The sequence below is a fragment of the Balaenoptera physalus genome (assembly GCF_965194825.1).
Source record: "Balaenoptera physalus genome assembly, chromosome: 1".
Taxonomy (NCBI): domain Eukaryota; kingdom Metazoa; phylum Chordata; class Mammalia; order Artiodactyla; family Balaenopteridae; genus Balaenoptera; species Balaenoptera physalus.
This window is the reverse complement of record NC_138882.1, coordinates 87520903-87540275: the sequence shown is the minus strand read 5'-3', so window position 1 is coordinate 87540275 and position 19373 is coordinate 87520903. Positions and strand designations below refer to the sequence as shown.

Sequence of the window (19373 nt, the reverse complement as noted above, 5' to 3'; positions counted from 1 at the left end):
GAAGCTTTCATTAAAAAAAAATATGGGTTTTTAAGTTCACTTGAAAAATTGGAGATCTGGCAGCATTGTATGTGTCACACAGGACAAAAATTAGCTAGAGCTAAATATCATCAACTGCTCCCTGTAGGTGAGACACGTATTTCCCAGGTGACCACAGTCCTCACTCACCCCATTTTGCTCCTTTACAATACTTTCCTGATGCCTGAAACCCTCTGAGTTTTTAATCCCTATGTTCCTTTGTTTTGATTCTGAGATCACACAGTAACCTTCAGATTATGATCTAATTTCCCCCAAGTCTGTCTCCAAGGAAAGGATCATTTGGCATTCCAAGGTTCTGGCCCCCATACTATGATTTCTCATGATCAAGTACTAAGTAGCATATGGTTGTGATTTTTCAACATATCACAATAGATTACAGGAGTGAATATGCTGAGCACACCAACATGAGCATTCCAATTGGTGTATCAGTTATTTATTACTTCATATTATTAAGCTGACAATAAGCTGTCTACTTCAATAATTTGTAAATTTTAATAATGTGAGTCATTTATATCAGGGCCTCATCATCTCTGACAAGAGTTAGTCTTCAATACTTAACAAAAACGAAGCCAGAGCTTGGCTCCCTAAATATTGCCCTGGAAAGGATTATACAGCTCAAACCTGCCTTTCCTATAGTGCTTCTCAAGTTTTAGTGAGCAAACAAATTACTTGGAGGTCTTATTAAAATTCAGATTCTGATTCAGTACATCCGGAGTGGGGCCAGAGATTTAGGTTCTCTAGCAGGCTCCATGATTGCATGTTTAGCAACAAGTCCTTAGAAGACACTTCCCTGAGTCCCACTGCTGATCTACTGAACTGATCACTTCACCTCCTCAGGGCAATGAAGAAATCAGACTGGAATGTGATGCTCCAAATAGCCCCTGTTTCTCTTCAACATCCCCATTCCTCATTTCCACCCCCAGCCCACCCACACACACATCAGAAAGCTGAAGGAATCTAACTAATAGAAACATAATCAGGGCAGAGCAAAGATTTCCCTTTAATCATCACACATTACAGAGCACCGCATGTACGGGGCAATAGGTCAGTTGCTAGGGGAAACAAAGATGATTAAGATAGGAACTCAGCCTTGAGATGATCTCAAACAAGCAGAGGAAACACACATACACAGATAACAGACAAGTGGAAAGGAACTAAGGTAACAGAAGAACAGAGGCAAGAGTTAATTCTGCAGGGGGTAAATGATGGTCTAGAACAATGATTTTTTTTTTTTTTTTTTTTTTGGCTGTGTTGGGGCTTTGTTGCTGTGCATGGGCTTTCTCTAATTGCAGTGATCAGGGCGTACTCTTCCTTGTGGTGCGTGCACTTTTCATTGCGGTGGCTTCTCTTGTTGCGGAGTATGGGCTCCAGTTGCGCGGGCTTCAGTAGTTGTGGCTCGCAGGCTCAGTAGTTGTGGCATGCAGGCTCTAGAGCGCAGGCTCAGTAGTTGAGGGGCAGGGGCTTAGTTGCTCTGCGGCATGTGGGATCTTCCCGGACCAGGGATTGAACCCGTGTCTCCTGCATTGGCAGGCAGATTCTTAACCACTGTGCCACCAGGGAAGTCCCTAGAACAATGATTCTTAAACTCTGGTCCCAGTACCAATGGCATGGGCATCAACTGGGAAAATCTTAGACATGCAAATTCTCAGACTCCACCCAGACCTACTCCAAGTGTGGTGTGGGGACAGCAATCTGTGGTTTAACAAGCCCTCCGGGTGATTCTGATACATACTAAAGTTTGACAACTGCTGGTCTATGAAAACTTCACAGAGAAGACATTTGAGTTGGACCTTAGAGAATTAATATTTCACCAACAGAAAGGGAAGGGTCATTCCAGGATATAGGTCACAGTAAACAAAAGTATGAAGATATATAAGTGAAATGCATAAACCTGTTGGGTAAATAGCACATAATCAGGAGTGTGAAAGGAGAAATGGGAAACACGGCCTGAGAGGTAAATTGGGGACAAATTATGAAGAGCCTCAAATTTTATACTGTAAAGTTTAAACATAAAGAAAACAGTTTTAAAGCAGGTGAGTGACATGATCAGAGCTACTGATAGAACTGATCTACAATAAGGCCTATCAATTAGGAGACTATTTTGTCCTGGCAAGAAATAAGATCTAGGGGACTTCCCTGGTGGTCCAGTGGTTAAGACTCTAGGCTTTCAATGCAAGGGGCGTGGGTTCAATCCCTGGTTGGGGAACTAAGATCCCACATGCTGCGTGGTGTGTCCAAAAAAAAATAGAAAGAAAGAAGAACAAAATAAAGGCAGTAGAATAGGAAAAGAAAGGAGGAAAAGATATAAAAAGCATTCATAAGCTAGGATAAACAAGCTGTATTGTATAAAGGTTTAAAACCACAAGCTGTAAGGCCAAACTGCCGTGCTCTGACACTTTTTAACTTTGTGGCTTTGGGAAATTTATTTAATTCTGTGCCTCAGTTTTCTCATCCATAAAAAAAGAGACAATAATATATACAATGGAATGTTATTCACCCATAAAAATGGATGAAATCTTGCCATTTGAGACAATATGAATGGACCTGAGGGCATAATGCTAAGTGAAGTAATTCAGACAGAGAAAGACAAATACTGTATAATCTCATTTATATGTGGAATCATAAAAAAAAAAAAAGACCACCAAAAACCAATTTGTACAGAGAACAAATTGATGGTTTCCAGACATGGTGGGGGTCGGGGGGGGTGGTTAGGTGAAATGGGTGAAGGGAGTTGAAAGGTACAAACTTCTAGTTATAAAATAAAGAAGTCATGGTGATGTAATATACAGCATGGCTACTATAGTTAATAATACTGTATCGCATATTTGAAAGTTGCTAAGAAAAAAATCGTAAAATTTCTCATCACAAGAAAAAATTATGTATGGTAGCATGTTAACTAGAATTATTGTGGTGATCATTTTGCAACATACACAAATATCAAAAAAATTATTTGATACACCTGGAACTAACATAACGTTGTAAGTCAATTATACCTCAGTTTTAAAAATTTAATTTAAAAAAAGGAGACAATAATAATAGTTCCTACCTCATAGGATTATTATGAGCATTAAATTAATGACTGTAAAGTGCTTAGAACAGTGCCTGGTATGAAGTAAACACTCAATAGATATCGTGTGTGTGTGTGTGTGTGTGTGTGTGTGTGTGTGTGTTTTATAAGGAGTAATATGTCTAAAATTTCTAGCTCAGGTTAGAAAATAATACGATCATGAGGTGAGTCTGGAATATTCTGAATTTCAAATATCTAGAGGAGACATTTATTTCTCTGTACCTCAATTCCTGGTGTCTTAACAATTAGAAATAGGCACTTAGCGTGGTCCCAGGAAACTGGTGGGCAGGTGATATGAGCATAGGTGAAAGTGTGGTTACCAGGAGAGGATTTTAAAAACTCTGATGATCCTGGCTGCTCAGGGCCTATTTCCAGTCTTACAGAGCAGGTTCTGGGGACTTCCCTGGTGGTCCAGTTGTTAACAGTCCAGGCTTCCAATGCTGGGGGCACGGGTTCTATCCCTAGTTGGGAAACTAAGATCCCACATGCATGCGGCACGGCCAAAAAAAAAAAAAGGAAGGAGGTTCTGTTTTATACTTTTTAAATGAAGTTAGATGCAGTTAGTGTAAATATAGCTGAACAAATTAAAGCAATAATGAGAGTCTGTGGTAGTCAATAGTGCTGATTCATCAAATACATCTGCTTCTCCCTCCTTCCAGAGATGAGACGTGACTGTTCTTCCTGGCCCCCTTGTGTTTGGGTAGGGCCTTATGACTCATTCAAGCCAATGAGTTGAAAATTAAAGTGTCCTGAGTCACTGTAATTGCCAACGTGAGACCCTCTAGTGTTCGCTCCTTTCGGCAGGACAGCTCATCAGCCTGGGTTTCTGAGTAGCTATCATGAGCAGAGCTCCACTGTCAACTTTCTAGAGATGATTATGTGGTGTGAGCAAGTAATATGTGTTTTTGTTTTAAGCTTTTGGAGTTGTTTCTGCACATAGCATAGTCTTTCCTGATACAGATACTATTTAAACACATATCAAATTCTTAAAAACTAAACAGTTACCAGGGACTTCCCTGGTGATGCAGTGGATAGGACTCCGTGCTCCCAATGCAGGGAGCCTGGGTTCAATCTCTGGTCAGGGAGCTAGATCCCACATGCATGCAGCAACTAACAGTTCGCATGCCACAACTAAGGAGCCCACCTGCCGCAACTAAGACCTGGTGCAACCAAATAAATATTTTTAATAAATAGTTAACAAATAGTCCTAATGAGGGTGTGGGGGAAAGAGATACTTTCACAGATTTGCTAGTGGAAGTAAAAATTGTTTCAACCTTTTGAAAAGTAATTTGACAGCAGATCCTAATAAAAATGGGAGAAAGTACATTATTTTTTTACTCAGATTCCATTTTGGGGAATCTCTTTCACAGAAATTAAAGTACTACTGCAAACGGATGTTAATGTTTATTGTTGAGTTATTTTTAGTGCCTAAAAATTGAAAACAATCTAAATTCCTAAATATGGTTTAGCCATATTATGAAATATTATGCAACTGTTAAAAAGACAACTTTTATCCTTTTTATTGACTTCATGTGATGTCCACATGTTAAATGAAAACAAAACATAACAAAAAAATCCACATGTTTGACCTTGTACACCCAAGCCTAGAAAAGTAAGCTGTTTTATCTCAAAGGAGCAACGGATGGTTAAGTGATGGGGTGGAGAGGAAATTTTCATATTTTTCTTATTACATCTTAATATTCGACTTGTTACAATTTGTACAACTTACGTAATAAAACAAACTCAAGTAAAAGTGAGAAACAATTCTAAACCTAAGAGTGTTTGCCAACTGAGCCTTTACACAATAAACTTAGTATTGCTGCCACCAGTTGGAGGTGGTGGAAGAGGCGGAGCTTCTGTAATATACTCTAGGCCACGCCCACTTTACCCGGCCAGCCGTTTCTCACGTGTGCCCTGGAAGGCTCTGCTTTGACGCATGCGTACTCGCCTGAGTTTGCCCAGCCTTTGAGGGGCGCCCTGCACCTTTGGGTTTGACCCCGTCAGGCTACCGTCGCGACAACCGGAACGGCACCTCAGGTTTGCTTCCGGCGTCTTTTTTTTTTTTTTTTTTTTTTTTTTTTTTTGCTTCCCCTTCCCTCCCTCACGCTTCTTCCCCTCCCCCTGCTCCCTTTTCCCTTTGGTTTCGTTCTTTCCTACCGAGGCCGACCCCTGAGTCGTGAGTCTGGGCTCTGGTTGGTGAGAAAGAGCCATCATAGCTGGAAGCTGGGAGGTGTGGGAAATACTGTTAATTGAGGTATTTGGAGACCAAGGGCTTGTATGGAATGTTTTGTTTGTGGTAGGAGGTCGGGCGAGGGTGGGAAGGAGGTCTTCCCCGGGAGACTAGCGGGGGCGGGGTTGAGCTGGCTTTGCGGGTGGGTGGGACGCACCCCTAAAATGGATAGCGCGGGGGTGGGGCGGTGTGTGGGCCAAAGAAAAATGGAGGCAGTGAGAACTGGCGCTGGGGTCGCACGGCGTTATGGCATCAGTTTTGCTTTAACCGTTTGATCGAAAAAGCAGTTAACACCAATGTGAGTTGTATGTGGGAGTATTTGAATTGTCGATTTTAGGTAGCCACGTTTTTATTCCCAAATTGCTTTATTTCCTTTTACTTTGGGGAAACCTCTTTGCTGCAAGCTTTTGTGTCCTTAAGTATTATAGACTTTTCAAACAGGAAATTTCCACACAAAAGCAAAGTAATGTAAGGGGAAAAGTAATTAAGGAGAAAACAACGAATTAGGGAGTTGTAGACCAAACCCTCCCCTCCAGGTGGGGAGTATTTGTTCAAATTAGGCAGAGCGTGCAAACAAAGATTTATCTCATTAGTCAGGTAAAGAACACAGACCACAGAAATATCTTCCTCAATAAATTGGTTCTCTTCAGTTTCCTAAAACATTATTTTCGGTAGCTCCCTGTTGCATAATATATGTCTTCCGTGCCCTCTCAAACTTTTACATTTTATTCAGGCCGATAGTGTATAGCCTACAGGAGATGAGAACTCTACAAAATCTCAGCTTCAGATACTGGAGAATGGGGAAGGAGAACATAGAATTAAACCTAACTACGTATATTTGAGTAACAAGTAGCGGAGTAGGAATGAGTTTTATTAGGGGACTGCAATTCTCTATTGCAGTCATAATAACTCCGAAAGTAATTCTAGTTTCCTGCTCCATGTAGAGGACAACAGTATGTCCTCCCTCCCTGGGTGCATTGGTTTGGATGCAGCAACAGCTGCAGTGGAGTCTGAAGAGATTGCAGAGCTGCAACAAGCAGTGGTTGAGGAGCTGGGTATCTCTATGGAGGAACTTCGGCAGTTCATTGATGACGAACTGGAAAAGATGGACTGTATACAGCAGCGCAAGAAGCAACTAGCAGAGTTGGAGACGTGGGTAATACAGAAGGAATCCGAGGTGGCCCATGTTGACCAGCTCTTTGATGATGCATCCAGGTAAGAACCACGTAGGAAATAGGAGGAAATCTACCTATTGGCAGACATTTTTAAAGTAGTATAATTGTTCATGACATTGTGCACTTTGTACTTTAGAAGGTACAGATATGTAGAACCTTACTCTTCCTCAAGGGTTAAGGACCATAATCTGACCTCACAACCACCCATATAATATAATATTCATCTATCAGAGGCTAATATGCTCAACAGTAGGGGAGTCCAAGTCTTGACTCCCTTCCCCTTCTTTATACCTCACTCTACTTCAGAGCAATTGTTTTGTTTTCTTAGTAGAATCATCTAGGGAGTGCATATTATAAAGACTTGCTGTTTTATGTAACTGGGAAGCTTTAATAAGTTCCTAGAGCCCTGTTTCTACTCCTAAACCCCCAGAAGATTTGTTTCTCCTGCCCTAGTTGTCACTTAGAACATATTTCCAAATAACAACAAGGTAAATAATGAGGTAGGGTTGAAAGGACCGTGCTTTGGGCTTATTTTGGATTTTTGAAGAACTAGTCTGGAAACCACTATTTAAACATTTTTCTATGGGATAAGCATTTAAAATTCAAAACAGAAACTCTTTGGAATATGGCCTGTTTAAATAGAGGTCAGTGTATACTGAAATATATATAAATTCTAATAGCTTTTACACCTGCTTCTGCTGGCTTTGACCTTTTCTACATGTGTTCCAATATTAGGGCAGTGACTAATTGTGAGTCTTTGGTGAAGGACTTTTACTCCAAACTGGGACTACAGTACCGGGACAGTAGCTCTGAAGATGAAGCTTCCCGGCCTACAGAAATAATTGAGATTCCTGATGAAGATGATGATGTCCTCAGTATTGATTCAGGTAAGAGATGAGGCTATGGACAGGAAAGTCTCAGGATTAAAATTGAAACGTGGGAAGATGAGCAAATAGAAGATAAAAGAGAGGAGAAACCATTCTCACTAACTCCATATTCCTAACTGTTGGACTTGTCTGTTACAGAAAAAAAAAAAATAGAAGATTGTTAGTATTGATATCATAGATTTTCACTTCTTGCTACTTCCTGATTGAATTATTCTCCTTTCCCCATTCTATGTAACCTGTATTCTGAATTCCCTTGCTTTTCTTTATAGGTGGCATTAGCACCTATGTATATATCTCAAAACAGATTATTTGGTTTTGTCTATTCTTTAACAGTTTTTTGTTTGTTTTTAGTTTATTAATTTATTTTTGGCTGTGTTGGGTCTTCGTTGCTGCGCACGGGCTTTCTCTAGTTGCGGCGAGCGGGAGCTACTCTTTGTTGCAGTATGCGGGCTTCTCATTGTGGTGGCTTTTCTGTGTTGTGGAGCACAGGCTCTCTAGGCACACGGGCTTCAGTAGTTGTGACACACAGGCTCAGTAGTTGTGGCTCGCAGGCTGTAGAGCGCAGGCTCAGTAGTTGTGGCGCATGGGCTTGGTTGCCCCGTGCGACTTGGGATCTTCCCAGACCAGGGATCAAACCCGTGCCTCCTGCATTGGCAGGTGGATTCTTAACCACTGCGCCACCAGGGAAGTCCCTAGTGTGTAAGTCTTAATGTCCACGTTATGTTTCATGTCTGTTGGATACTCCACCTAGGAGTGGAATTGCTAAGTCTTAGGTAAGTGTATGTTTGAGTTTTTAAGAAACCGCTATTGTGTTTTCCAAAGTGGCCATATCATTTTACATTCCCACTAGCAAAGTGGGATTGTAGCTTTTCTTTTTTTTGGCCATGCTGCGTGGCTTGTGGGATCTCTGTTCTCCAACCAGGGACTGAACCCAGGCCACAGCAGTGAAAGCCGGAATCCTAACCATTAGGCCACTAGGGGACTCCCTCACATTGTGATTGTAGTTTGCATGTTCCTAAAGACATTGAGCATCTTTTCACATACTTATTTGCCATTTATGTATGTTCTTTGAGGAAATATCTATTCAAATCATTTTGCCTTTTTTAAAAAATTGGGTTGTCTTTTTATTATTGACTTTTCTAAATCAATATATAAGTCTTCTGACTTATTATACTTTAGGTACAATTCATTTATCAGGTCTATTTTACAAACATTTTCCCAGATGTGGTCTTTTCATTTTCTTAATGGTGTCTTTTGAAGAATAAAAATTCTTAACGTAAGAGTTGAGGGTAGTTGGTTGGTTTGTTTTGCTTATGGCTATCCAGTTGTTCCACCACCATTTGTTGAAAAGACTATTCTTTTGGTATCCTTGTCAAAAATCAGCTGGCCATATGTTGTATTTGAGGGTCACATTGAACTAAATGTTTATTTTTATACCAGCACCACACTGTCTTAATTACTGTAGCTTTACAGTAAGTATTAAAATCGCTTAGTGAAAGTCCTCCAAATTCATTTGTATTTCATATATAATCCAAATAAATTTTAGCATCAGCTTATCAGTTTCCTAGAAGTTTTTTGTGGCTCCCTTAGGATTTTCTATGTATTAGACCATGCTGTCTGCAAATAGTCATTTTACTTCTTCCTTTCTAATCTAGATGTCTTGTGTTTTTCCCTTGCCTTATTATGCTTGCTGGAACCTCCAGTATGATGTTGAAAAAAGAGCAGACATCCTTTCCTTGTTCCTGATTTTATCAGGGAAGCATTTTATGTTTAGGCATTAATTATGATGTGAGCTGTAGGTATCCTTTATCGGGTTGAGAGAAGTTGCTTCTATTCCTAGTTTGCTGAGAGTTTTTATAATAGCTGGATTCGATTTCAGATTTTGTCAGCTACTTTTTCTCTGTTGTCCTCAGGTGATCATATGGCTTTTGTCCTTTATCCTATTAATAGGATGTATTACAATAATTATTTTTTATATGTTAAACCAATCTTTTGTTCCTGGAATAACTCTTGCATCCCCACCCCCCACTTTGTCTTAGTGTATAATCCTTTTTATATGTTGCTGTATTGGATTTGCAGATGTTTTAACAATTTTTGCACATATGTTTGAGGGCTATTGGTTTGTAGTTTTATTGTGATATCTTTGGCTTTGGTAGCAGGTAATATGGGCCTTATAAGATGAGTTGGGAGGTGTTCCTTCCACTGAGTTGTGTGGAATGGTATTATTTCTTCCTTAAATGTTTGATAAATTAAGCAATGAGACCATCTTGGCCTGGACTTTTCTTTGTGGAAAGATTTTTTTTAAATAAGCTTTTTAGTTTGGAATCATTTTAGATTTATGGAAAAATTGCAAAGGTAATAGAGAGTTCCTGCATACCTTTCACCAGTTTCTTCTAATGTTAATGTTACCATGGTATATATTGGTCAAAACTAAGAAACAAACATTGGTACATTACTTTTATCTAAACTCCAGACTTTATTCAATTTGTGGACTTTTTCTGTTCCAGGATCCAATCCAGGATATCGCATTGAATTTATCGTGGGGAGATAAATCACTAATCCATTTTCTTTACCTGATATATCTATTTTAATATAATCACTAATCCATTTTCTTTACCTGATATATCTATTTAGATTTTCTATTTCTTCTCAAGTTGATTTTGTTCATTTGTGTCTTTCTAGGAATTTGTTCACTTTATCAAAGTTGTCTAAATTATTGCCATAAAGTTGTTCATAGTATTCCCTTATGATCCTTTTTAATTTCTATAGGTTCTGTAGTGGTGTCCCGTTCATTCCTGATATTGGTTATTTAGATCTCCTCTTTTTTTTCTTGATTAGTCTAGATACAGGTTTATCAATTTTTGTTCTTTTACAAGGAACCAGTATTGGGGATTCATTGATTTATTTTTGCTACTGTTTCTCTTTTCTATTTCATTGATTTCTACTCTGATCTCTATTTTCTTCCTTCCACTTTTTTTGGGTTTCATTTGCTCTTCTTTTTCTAGTTTCTTAAATTTCCTTTGTGATTTTTTCCTTTGACCTTGGGTTTCATTTTTAACCAGGCACTCCTGGGTCCTCTTTGCATATGCATATTTTAGCAGTTACCCAAAAATGTATAGAGAATTTACCTAAGCCTGTCTGTGGCTCTCTCATTTTCAGAATCTCCTCGTTAAATTTACTGGTTTGCTGCTTACCCTAAACAAGAGCTACAACCTCAAATTAGCAAAGCTGCTTGTTACGGCTAGCACCTCAGTGACAAAGCTACAGTTTTTGCCCACCAAGCTAGAGGTGGAGCAGGGATGGGAGCTGCCCCAGGCAAGAGATCCATAGACTCCCACCTTTGTTACCAGAAGCTTTAGCAGTTTTTCAGGAATACTTATCAATCTATTGTTTGCCTTTGGTCAAATTTCCAGTGTCCTAAAATGATTTTTTTTTAAATTTTTTGGCTACATTGGGTCTTCGTTGCTGCACACAGACTTCCTCTAGTTGCAGCGAGCAGGGGCTACTCTTCATTGCAGTGCATGGGCTTCTCACTGTGGTGGCTTCTCTTGTTGCAGAGCACGGGCGCTAGGCGCACAGGCTTCAGTAGTTGCGGTGCGTGGGCTCAGTAGTTGTGGCTCGCGGGCTCTAGAGCTCAGGCTCAGTAGTTGTGGTGCACGGGCTTAGTTGCTCTGCGGCGTGTGGGATCTTCCCGGACCAGGGATCAACCCCATGCATTGGCAAGGGGATTCTTAACCACTGCACCACCAGGGATGTCCTGAAATGATTGCTTTTGACAATTTTGTCTGGTTTTATACTTGTTTTCTGCATAGGGGGATTGTCCAATCTTGTCACATCACTATTACCAGAAGTGCTGTAGTTTTGCCTATTTTTGAACTGTATAAATGGAATCTTAGACACTGTATGCATTCTTCAATGACTTCTTCAACATCATGCTGATGTGTGATGCTTGGTTCAGTTGCTACTGCAGTATGGTGTTCCATTATGTGAATATGCCACAGTTTATCTAGTCTCTGAAGAGTTGACATTTCATTTGTTTTCAGTTTTTTTGCAATTGTAAATAATGCCCTAAATATTCTTGTAAATGATTCTTGATGCACATGTGCAAGAATCTTTTTAGGATATCCTAGGGTACTGTAAGATAGGATATGGAATTTTCAACCTTACTGGATAATTAGTGACCAAACAGCTTTCCAAAGTGGTTGTGCCAATTTATATTTATACCACCAGTGGCTGAGAGTGGCCTGTGTTCCACATCCTTGACAACACTTAGCACTGTCATTTTAAAATTTGATTTCCCTGTCTACAGATGAACTTGGGAATCTTTTCATGTGTTTGTGAGTCATCTGTAGGTTTTCTTTTTTATGTCTGTTCATGTATCTTGCTCATTTGCTCAACTTTTTTTTAATTCATAGGAAGTCTACCTATTATTCCTATAATTATAATTACTAATCCTTTGCAGTTATAAAATGCACATATCACTCCAAGCTTATGTTTTGTCTTTACTTTTTATGTTATTTGTTAATAAACAGAAGTTCTAACGTTAACATTTTCTTTTATGGTCATTGCTTTTTATATCCTTACTGCCCTGAGTCTATAAAGGTCTTCTTTTACATTGCCTTTGAAAGTTTCATAGTTTTGTCTTTCACATTTAAGTCTTAATTCCAAATGGAATTTATTTTTTGTGTAATATTCAAGGTATTTTCTTTTTTTATGTTGTTCTTAAACAGTTTTCCAGCACCATTATTGAAATGCGTCCCCTCCTATTGATTTACATTGCCTACTCTATCATAAATTATTTCCATATATTTGTGTGGGTTTGTTTCTGGACTTTCTGTTCTGTTTCACTGGTCTGTCATTTCCTCCTGTTTCTATAGAGCCTATCACTGTGGCTTTATAATATCTTTTAACTCTAGTAACCTCAGTTTCTTGTTCTTCTTCACAGATGTCTTGGTTCTTTTTCACCTGTTGTGCTTATATTTATATTTGAGAGTTAGCTTGTCATGTTCCCCATTTCCCCCCCCCCACCAATAAAAACTCCCAAACCATTGACATTATCACAAGATCAATTTAGGAATAGTTGATAAATTCATAGTATTTGACTCTCCTATACAAAGATCATTTATGTAGTCCTTAACATTTTTCAGGAGAGTTGATTAATTTTCTCCACGGAAAGCTTGCACGTCTTTTGTCAGATTTATTCCCAACTACCATTTTCAGTAGCCACAAAAAATATCTTTTTTAAGAAAATACATTTCCAACTAGTTGCTCCTGGTATATAGACATGCAGTTGACTTTTGCATATAGATTTTTGTATCTGGCAATCTTACTAAATTTTTATTTCTATGATTTCATTTAAGTTTTCTATGTAGACTGTCATCTGAAAATAATTGCAGTTTTTCCTCCTTTCCTATACTTATGGCAGATAAGTCTTGTTTTTCTTGTCATATTTCACCAGCTAAGACCTTTATTATAATAGTTAAATGGGAGTGATGATGATGACAAGGACTTCCTTGTCTTGTGGCTTGTTTGGTGGTTTTTTTTGGTTGTTTTGTTTTTGATAGGTAAGAAGTGGATTTATTTAGAGAGAAACACAGTCCACAGACAGAGTGTGGGCCATCTCAGAAGGCGAGAGCGGCCCTTGTGGCTTGTTTTAAAGGGCATGTTTTCATCTTATACTATTAAGGCTGATAGCTTGTTACAGGTTTTCGAAGATGTCATTTGTCAGGTAATAGAACTTGTCCCGTATTCTTAGTTTGCTGGGAGTTTTTATCATGAGTAGATGTTGATTTTATTGAACATACCTTATATATCTAGTAAATTTATTATGTGGATATTTTTCTTTAAATCACTAAGTTTTCCAACCTTATAGTCCTTGGATGACTCCAACTAAATATATCTTTTTTAAACATTTCTGGATTTGTTGTGCTGATATTTAGGATTTTTGCATCTTCACTTTTATAACAGAGATATGCCTATAATTTTTTTTTTTTTGGTACTGCCCTTCTGTGATTTCAATATTGAGATTTTGGTGGCCTTGTAGAGTGGAATAGGCAGTATTTCTCCTTTTAGTTTTTGGGAAGTGTTTGCAAAATTGGAATTATGTATCCCTTGAATGTTTGATAGAATTTGCCTGTGAAGCCATCTAGGAATCTATTTACTTTGCGCAAAGCTTTTCTATTTCTTTGAGTCAGATTTGGTAACTTGTAATTTTCTAGTAATTTATATATTTTTTCTTAAGTATTTAATTTATTGGTGTAAAGTTTCTGCTTATATTTAGCAAAGCTGGCCATTTAATTCAGACCTTTCATGCAGATGACTATACTCCCTCATGCCTCCCTCTGTCCTGTTCCTCATGTCTTAACTTGGTGACTTAGAGTTCTGGAGATGACTGATGGTAATAGTTGCACAGTGACATGAATGTACTTAATACCACTGAACTGTGCACTTAAAAATGGTTAAGGTGGTAAATTCTGTGTTATGTGTATTTTGCCACAATAAAAAAAATTGGGGGAAAAAAGAATCAGATTTGTAGGTCCTGATAGGGAATACTTTCCTAGTTATTTTAAGGGTGGAGATAAAAAGCAACATAAAAACTGCATAAAGGGGACTTCCCTGGTGGTCCAGTGGTTAAGAATACGCCTTCCAATGCAGGGGATGCAGGTTCAATCCCTGGTTGGGGAACTAAGATCCCACATGCCGTGGGGCAGCTAAGCCTGTGCGCCTCAACCAGAGAGCCCGCGTGCCGCAAACTACAGAGCCCACGAGCTCTAGAGCATGCACGCTCTGGAGCCTGTGCACCACAACTAGAGAATCCCGTGTGCCACAACGAAGAGCCCACGCACCGTAACGAAAGATCCTGCATGCCACAACAAAGATCCTGCATGCTGCAGCTAAGACCCGATGCAGCCAAAAATAAAAACAAAAAAACTGCATGTTGGGACTTCCCTGGTGGCGCAGTGGTTAAGAATCTGCCTGCCAATGCAGAGGACACGGGTTCGAGCCCTTGTCTGGGAAGATCCCACATGCCATGGAGCAACTAAGCCCATGCGCCACAACTCCTAAGCCTGTGCTCTAGAGCCCGCGAGCCACAACTACTGAGCCTGTGTGCCACAACTACTGAAGCCCACGCACCTAGAGCCCATGCTCCACAACAAGAAAGGTCATTGCAATGAGAAACCCGCACACTGCAACAAAGAGTAACCCCCGCTTGCCACAAATAGAGAAAGCCTGCGCGCAGCAACAAAGACCCAGTGCAGACAGACATACATAGATACATACATACATAAATAAATAAATTTATTAAAAAAAAAACTGCATGTTGAGTGTGAGTAAAAGGATGAAGGCAGGCTAGAATACATATGTAACTTTGCAGAATATCTTTGGCTGCAAAAGATACTGTTAATATTGGTTATTTCTGAGGCAAGTAACGAGAAGCAGGGGTGGGAGGGAGACTTATTTTTGATTGTGTGTCCTTTTATAATGTTTGAATTTTTTACCACATGAATGTATCTAAATATATTTTAAAGGTAAAAATCCCTGCAAGATTAATAACCGTTCTTCCTTAATTTGTCCTCAAATATAGAACATGTGTTTTGAAGCCTTTTACAGTTGTGGAGTTCTAAGATAACAGGTATTAATCATATGCCATAGTCACAGTTCTTTGAGGAATGTGTGCACATGCACAGGTGTGTCTGTGTATTCTCTCCAAGGTTGAGTTCATATCAAATAAATAATTTCGTATCCTAACTTTTAAAACTTAATATATATCATTAGCATTGCCTCACGTTATTGAAGTTTCTTTATGAACCTCATTTAGATATGTTGTAGTTTATTTAACTATTTTTGTTATTTTCAGAAATTTACATTACTTTCCATTTTTGTTTTTATTTATTTATTTATTTTTGCTACTCCCTCCCCCAGTTTTATTGAGATATAATTGACAAATAATACAGTATTAGTTTAAGGTATAAGACATAATGATTTGATATGTATGTTTATTGCAAAATGATTACCACCATTGCCTTCCTTTTTTTTTTTAATTTATTATTTGGCTGCGTCAGGTCTTAGTTGTGGCTCATGGGATCTTCATTGCAGCATGCAGGATCTTTCGTCACAGTGTGCGGGCTTCTCTCTAGTTGTGGTGTGTGGGCTACAGAGCGCACAGGCTCAGTAGTTGCAGTGTGCAGGTTTAGTTGCTCCACAGCATGTGGGATCTTAGTTCCCCGACCAGGATCAAACCTGCGTCCCCTGCGTTGGAAGGCGGATTCTTAACCATTGGACCACCAAGGAAGTCCCCCCATTTTTAAATATATGTTATAAATATCTAAAATTTCACTGTACGATACAGTAGCCACTATCCACATGTGGCTATTTAAATTATGTGAAATGTGGGAATTCCCTGGCAGTCCAGTGGTTAGAACTCCACACTTTCACTGCCAAGGGCCCAGGTTCAATCCCTGGTCAGGGAACTAAGATCCCGCAAGCCACATGGTGTGGCCAAAAATAAAAAAATAAATTATGTGAAATGTGAAGCCTAGTATTTTCCAGAATGTATAAAGAACTCTTACAACTCAAGAGTAAAAAGACAAATGACCCAATTAAAAATGGGCAAAAGATTTGAATAGATATTTCTTCAAAGAAGATGTGAAAATGACCAATAAGTATATGAAAAGATGTTCAACATCATTAGTTGTTAAGGAAAGGCAAGTCAAAACTACTTTATACTTATTAGGATAGCTGTAGTTAAAAAGATAGACAGTAATAAGTGTTGACAAGGATGTGGAGAAATTGGAACCCTCTAAATTGCTTGTGGGAATGTAAAATGGTACAGCCAGTTTGGACAAATCTTTCAGTTCCCCAAAAGGTTAAACCTTATGGCCTAGCAATTCCACTCCTAGCCATATACCCAAGAGAAATGAGAACATATGCCCACATAAAAACTGATATTCAAATGTGCCTATCATCATTATTCATAACAGCCAAAAAGTGGAAACAACCCAAATGTCCATCAACTGATGAATGGATAAATAAAATATGGCATAGCCATACAATGGAATATTATTCAATCATATAAAGGAATGAAGTGCTGATAAATGTTGCAACATAGATGAATCTGATATGATGCACCACATATAATATGACTCCGTTTATATGAAATATCCAGAATAGGCAAATCCATAGAGACACAAAGTAGATTAATGGTTGCTGGGGGTTGTGGGAAGGGTGGAATGGGGAGTGAGTGCTAATGGGTATTTTCATCACTCCAAAAAGAAACCCCATACTCGTTAGTGGGGTTTCTTTTCAGGGTGATGAAAATGTTCTAGAATTAGATAGTGGTGGTGGTTGTACAACCTTGTGAATATACTAAAAACCACTGAATTAAACATTTTAAATGGGTAAATTTCTTGGTATGTGAATTATACCTGATTTTTTAAAATTTTTTAGTAAAATTTAAAATTCATTTCACGTGCTTAGTAGCCAAATTTTAACATATTGGACAGTGTAGATACAGAACATGTTTATCATGGCAGGAAGTTCTGTTGGACAGCACTACTCAAGAAGAAACATTTTTGCTTAATTCACTGACTATATTTCATTTTTCAAATCATTCAAATAACCCATAAATAAATTATTGTTATAAGAATTCAAATATTTGGGCTTCCCTGGTGGCGCAGTGGTTAAGAATCCACCTGCCAATGCAGGGGACACGGGTTCGAACCCTGGTCTGGGACGATCCCACATGCCGTGGAGCGACTAAGCCCATGTGCCACAACTGCTGAGCCTGTGCTCTAGAGCCCGCGAGCCACAACTCCTGAGCCCGTGTGCCACAACTACTGAAGCCCAAGTGCCTAGAGCCTGTGCTCCTGAACAAGAGAAGCCACCACAATGAGAAGCCCATGCACCGCAACGAAGAGTAGCCCCCGCTCGCCGCAACTAGAGAAAGGCCGCACATAGCAACAAAGACCCAACACAGCCAAAAAATAAAAATAAACAAATTTTTAAAAAAAAGAATTCAAATATTTGAAAACCCCAAATCCCACAGAATATCACCTGTCCCAGTACTTTATCCCCAGGTAAGCACTGTTACCTATTTGCTGTGTATCTTTCTGAATGCTTTTGGTACTTTCACATAGATATGTATATCTATATCTAGTTTTCAGTTGTTATCAATAATGTTTCCATGGTAATCCTGTTAAGTAGCTTAGTTCTTGATTTCTTGGAAATTCTTATGTGTAAGTCCCTTACACTCAGAGTTTTTCTCATCTGTAGGTGATGCTGGGAGCAGAACTCCAAAAGACCAGAAGGTAAGTTGGGATGGGTAAGAGAAGGGTGAGAGATAAGACTATGAAAATGGGAGAAACTTTTGGCCTGACCATTCAGTCAGTTCAGCCATCAGCATATTATCATTCACCCTTCATAATCAGCCCTATGGGTTGCAGTTCTCTAATAGGTGTTAAAAGAATGCAAAAGTTTCTTATAGATGCATGCACTGAGTGCTATATGAATGTAGAATTTGGCAGTTAAATTAATCAAGGATAGCTTCCTAAAGCTGATTTCTGAACCAGATTTGTAAGAAAGGGCAGGTTTTGCCTGATAAAGTAACTATAAGCTTCTAAACATAACTCATTCTATTTTGCTTTTTAAAAGACAAGTTCTTATTCTCGAGAACTGGTGCTACATATATACAATGGAATATCACTCAGCCATAAAAAGAAACGAAATTGAGTTATTTGTAGTGGGGTGGGTGGACCTAGAGTCTGTCATACAGAGTGAAGTAAATCAGAAAGAGAAAAACAAATACTGTATGCCAACACATATATATGGAATCTAAAAAAAAAAAAAAAATGGTTCTGATGAACCTAGGGTCAGGACAGGAGTAAAGACGCAGACGTAGAGAATGGACATGAGGACGCAGGGAGGGGGAAGGGTAAACTGGGATTAAGTGAGAGAGTGGCATTGACATACATACCCTACCAAATGTAAAATAGATGGCTAGTGGGAAGCAGCTGCATCGCACAGGGAGATCAGCTTGGTGCTTTGTGACCACCTGGTGGGGGGGGATAGGGAGGGTGGGAGGGAGACACAAGAGGGAGGAGATATGGCGATATATGTATACATACAGCTGATTCACTTTGTTGTACAGCAGAAACTAACACAACATTGTAAAGCAATTATATTCCAATAAAGATGTTAAAAAAGAACCGGTGCTACTATTTTAAAATTTGTTTCCCTCATCCCCTTCCTTACAGCTCCGTGAAGCTATGGCTGCCTTAAGAAAGTCAGCTCAAGATGTCCAGAAGTTCATGGATGCTGTCAACAAGAAGAGCAGTTCCCAGGATCTACACAAAGGTTAGAGTCAGGAGGCACCTTGGTATAGGTGCGGGCGTGAAATCCTACACAGAGATTTCATGGATAACTGGCTTTGTTTTAGCATTTCAGAATCCTTCTCCACCTCTGTTTGGTTCTTTTAACACCACAGATTTTCCTTGCTGTCTGCTTGTCTTTTCTCCCCCCGCTGAATAGCTTACGGGATCTTAGTTCCCCAACCAGGTATTGAACCTAGGCCCACGGCAGTGAAAGTGCAGAGTCCTAACCACTGGACCACCGGGGAAGTCCCTTGGCTTAAGTCTTTTGTCTGCTGGTTTTCTACTGTGTGATGGCTTTGTCCAAATACCTTTTTAGCTCCATGCTCGTGATTTCTTCTTCCAGATGAAGGTTAAAGAGAAGAGAGTAACTCAAACCCTTAAAAAGAGGTCTGAGGGAAGCTTTGTTTGTAGAGTGTGGCTGTTAAGAGATCCCTCCCAGGAAAATGTTTTATAAAATGCTACGTGGCATTTAATGAGTGGTAATTAATGTTATTAATAAGGAGTTGGAAATATTTGGTTAAAGTGAGATGGTCTTGAGTTACATGTGAATTTCAATTCAAGTTTTTCGTGTTAGCATAAACAGTTGATTCGGCTGTGTCTTACATT

The 19373-nt window shown here is 39.1% G+C and overlaps 1 protein-coding gene across 6 annotated transcripts in view; it reads left to right on the top strand.

The window, feature by feature from the left end:
* Positions 1 to 9: 9 nt before the first annotated feature.
* SETDB1 (SET domain bifurcated histone lysine methyltransferase 1) overlaps positions 10 to 19373 on the top strand; it is a 34559-nt gene continuing 15195 nt past the window's right edge. For 4 of the 6 annotated variants that reach the window (XM_082474179.1, XM_082474180.1, XM_082474178.1 and 1 more), the window contains exons 1-5: positions 10 to 5360; positions 6281 to 6551; positions 7247 to 7398; positions 17671 to 17705; positions 18651 to 18750. In XM_082474179.1, coding sequence (XP_082330305.1) covers positions 6292 to 6551; positions 7247 to 7398; positions 17671 to 17705; positions 18651 to 18750 — 547 coding nt within the window. In that variant the 5' untranslated portion in view covers positions 10 to 5360; positions 6281 to 6291. Of the gene's footprint in view, positions 5635 to 6280; positions 6552 to 7246; positions 7399 to 17670; positions 17706 to 18650; positions 18751 to 19373 lie in introns of all 6 variants that reach the window. The other 2 variants (XM_082474177.1, XM_082474176.1) reach the window with 2 other exon arrangements.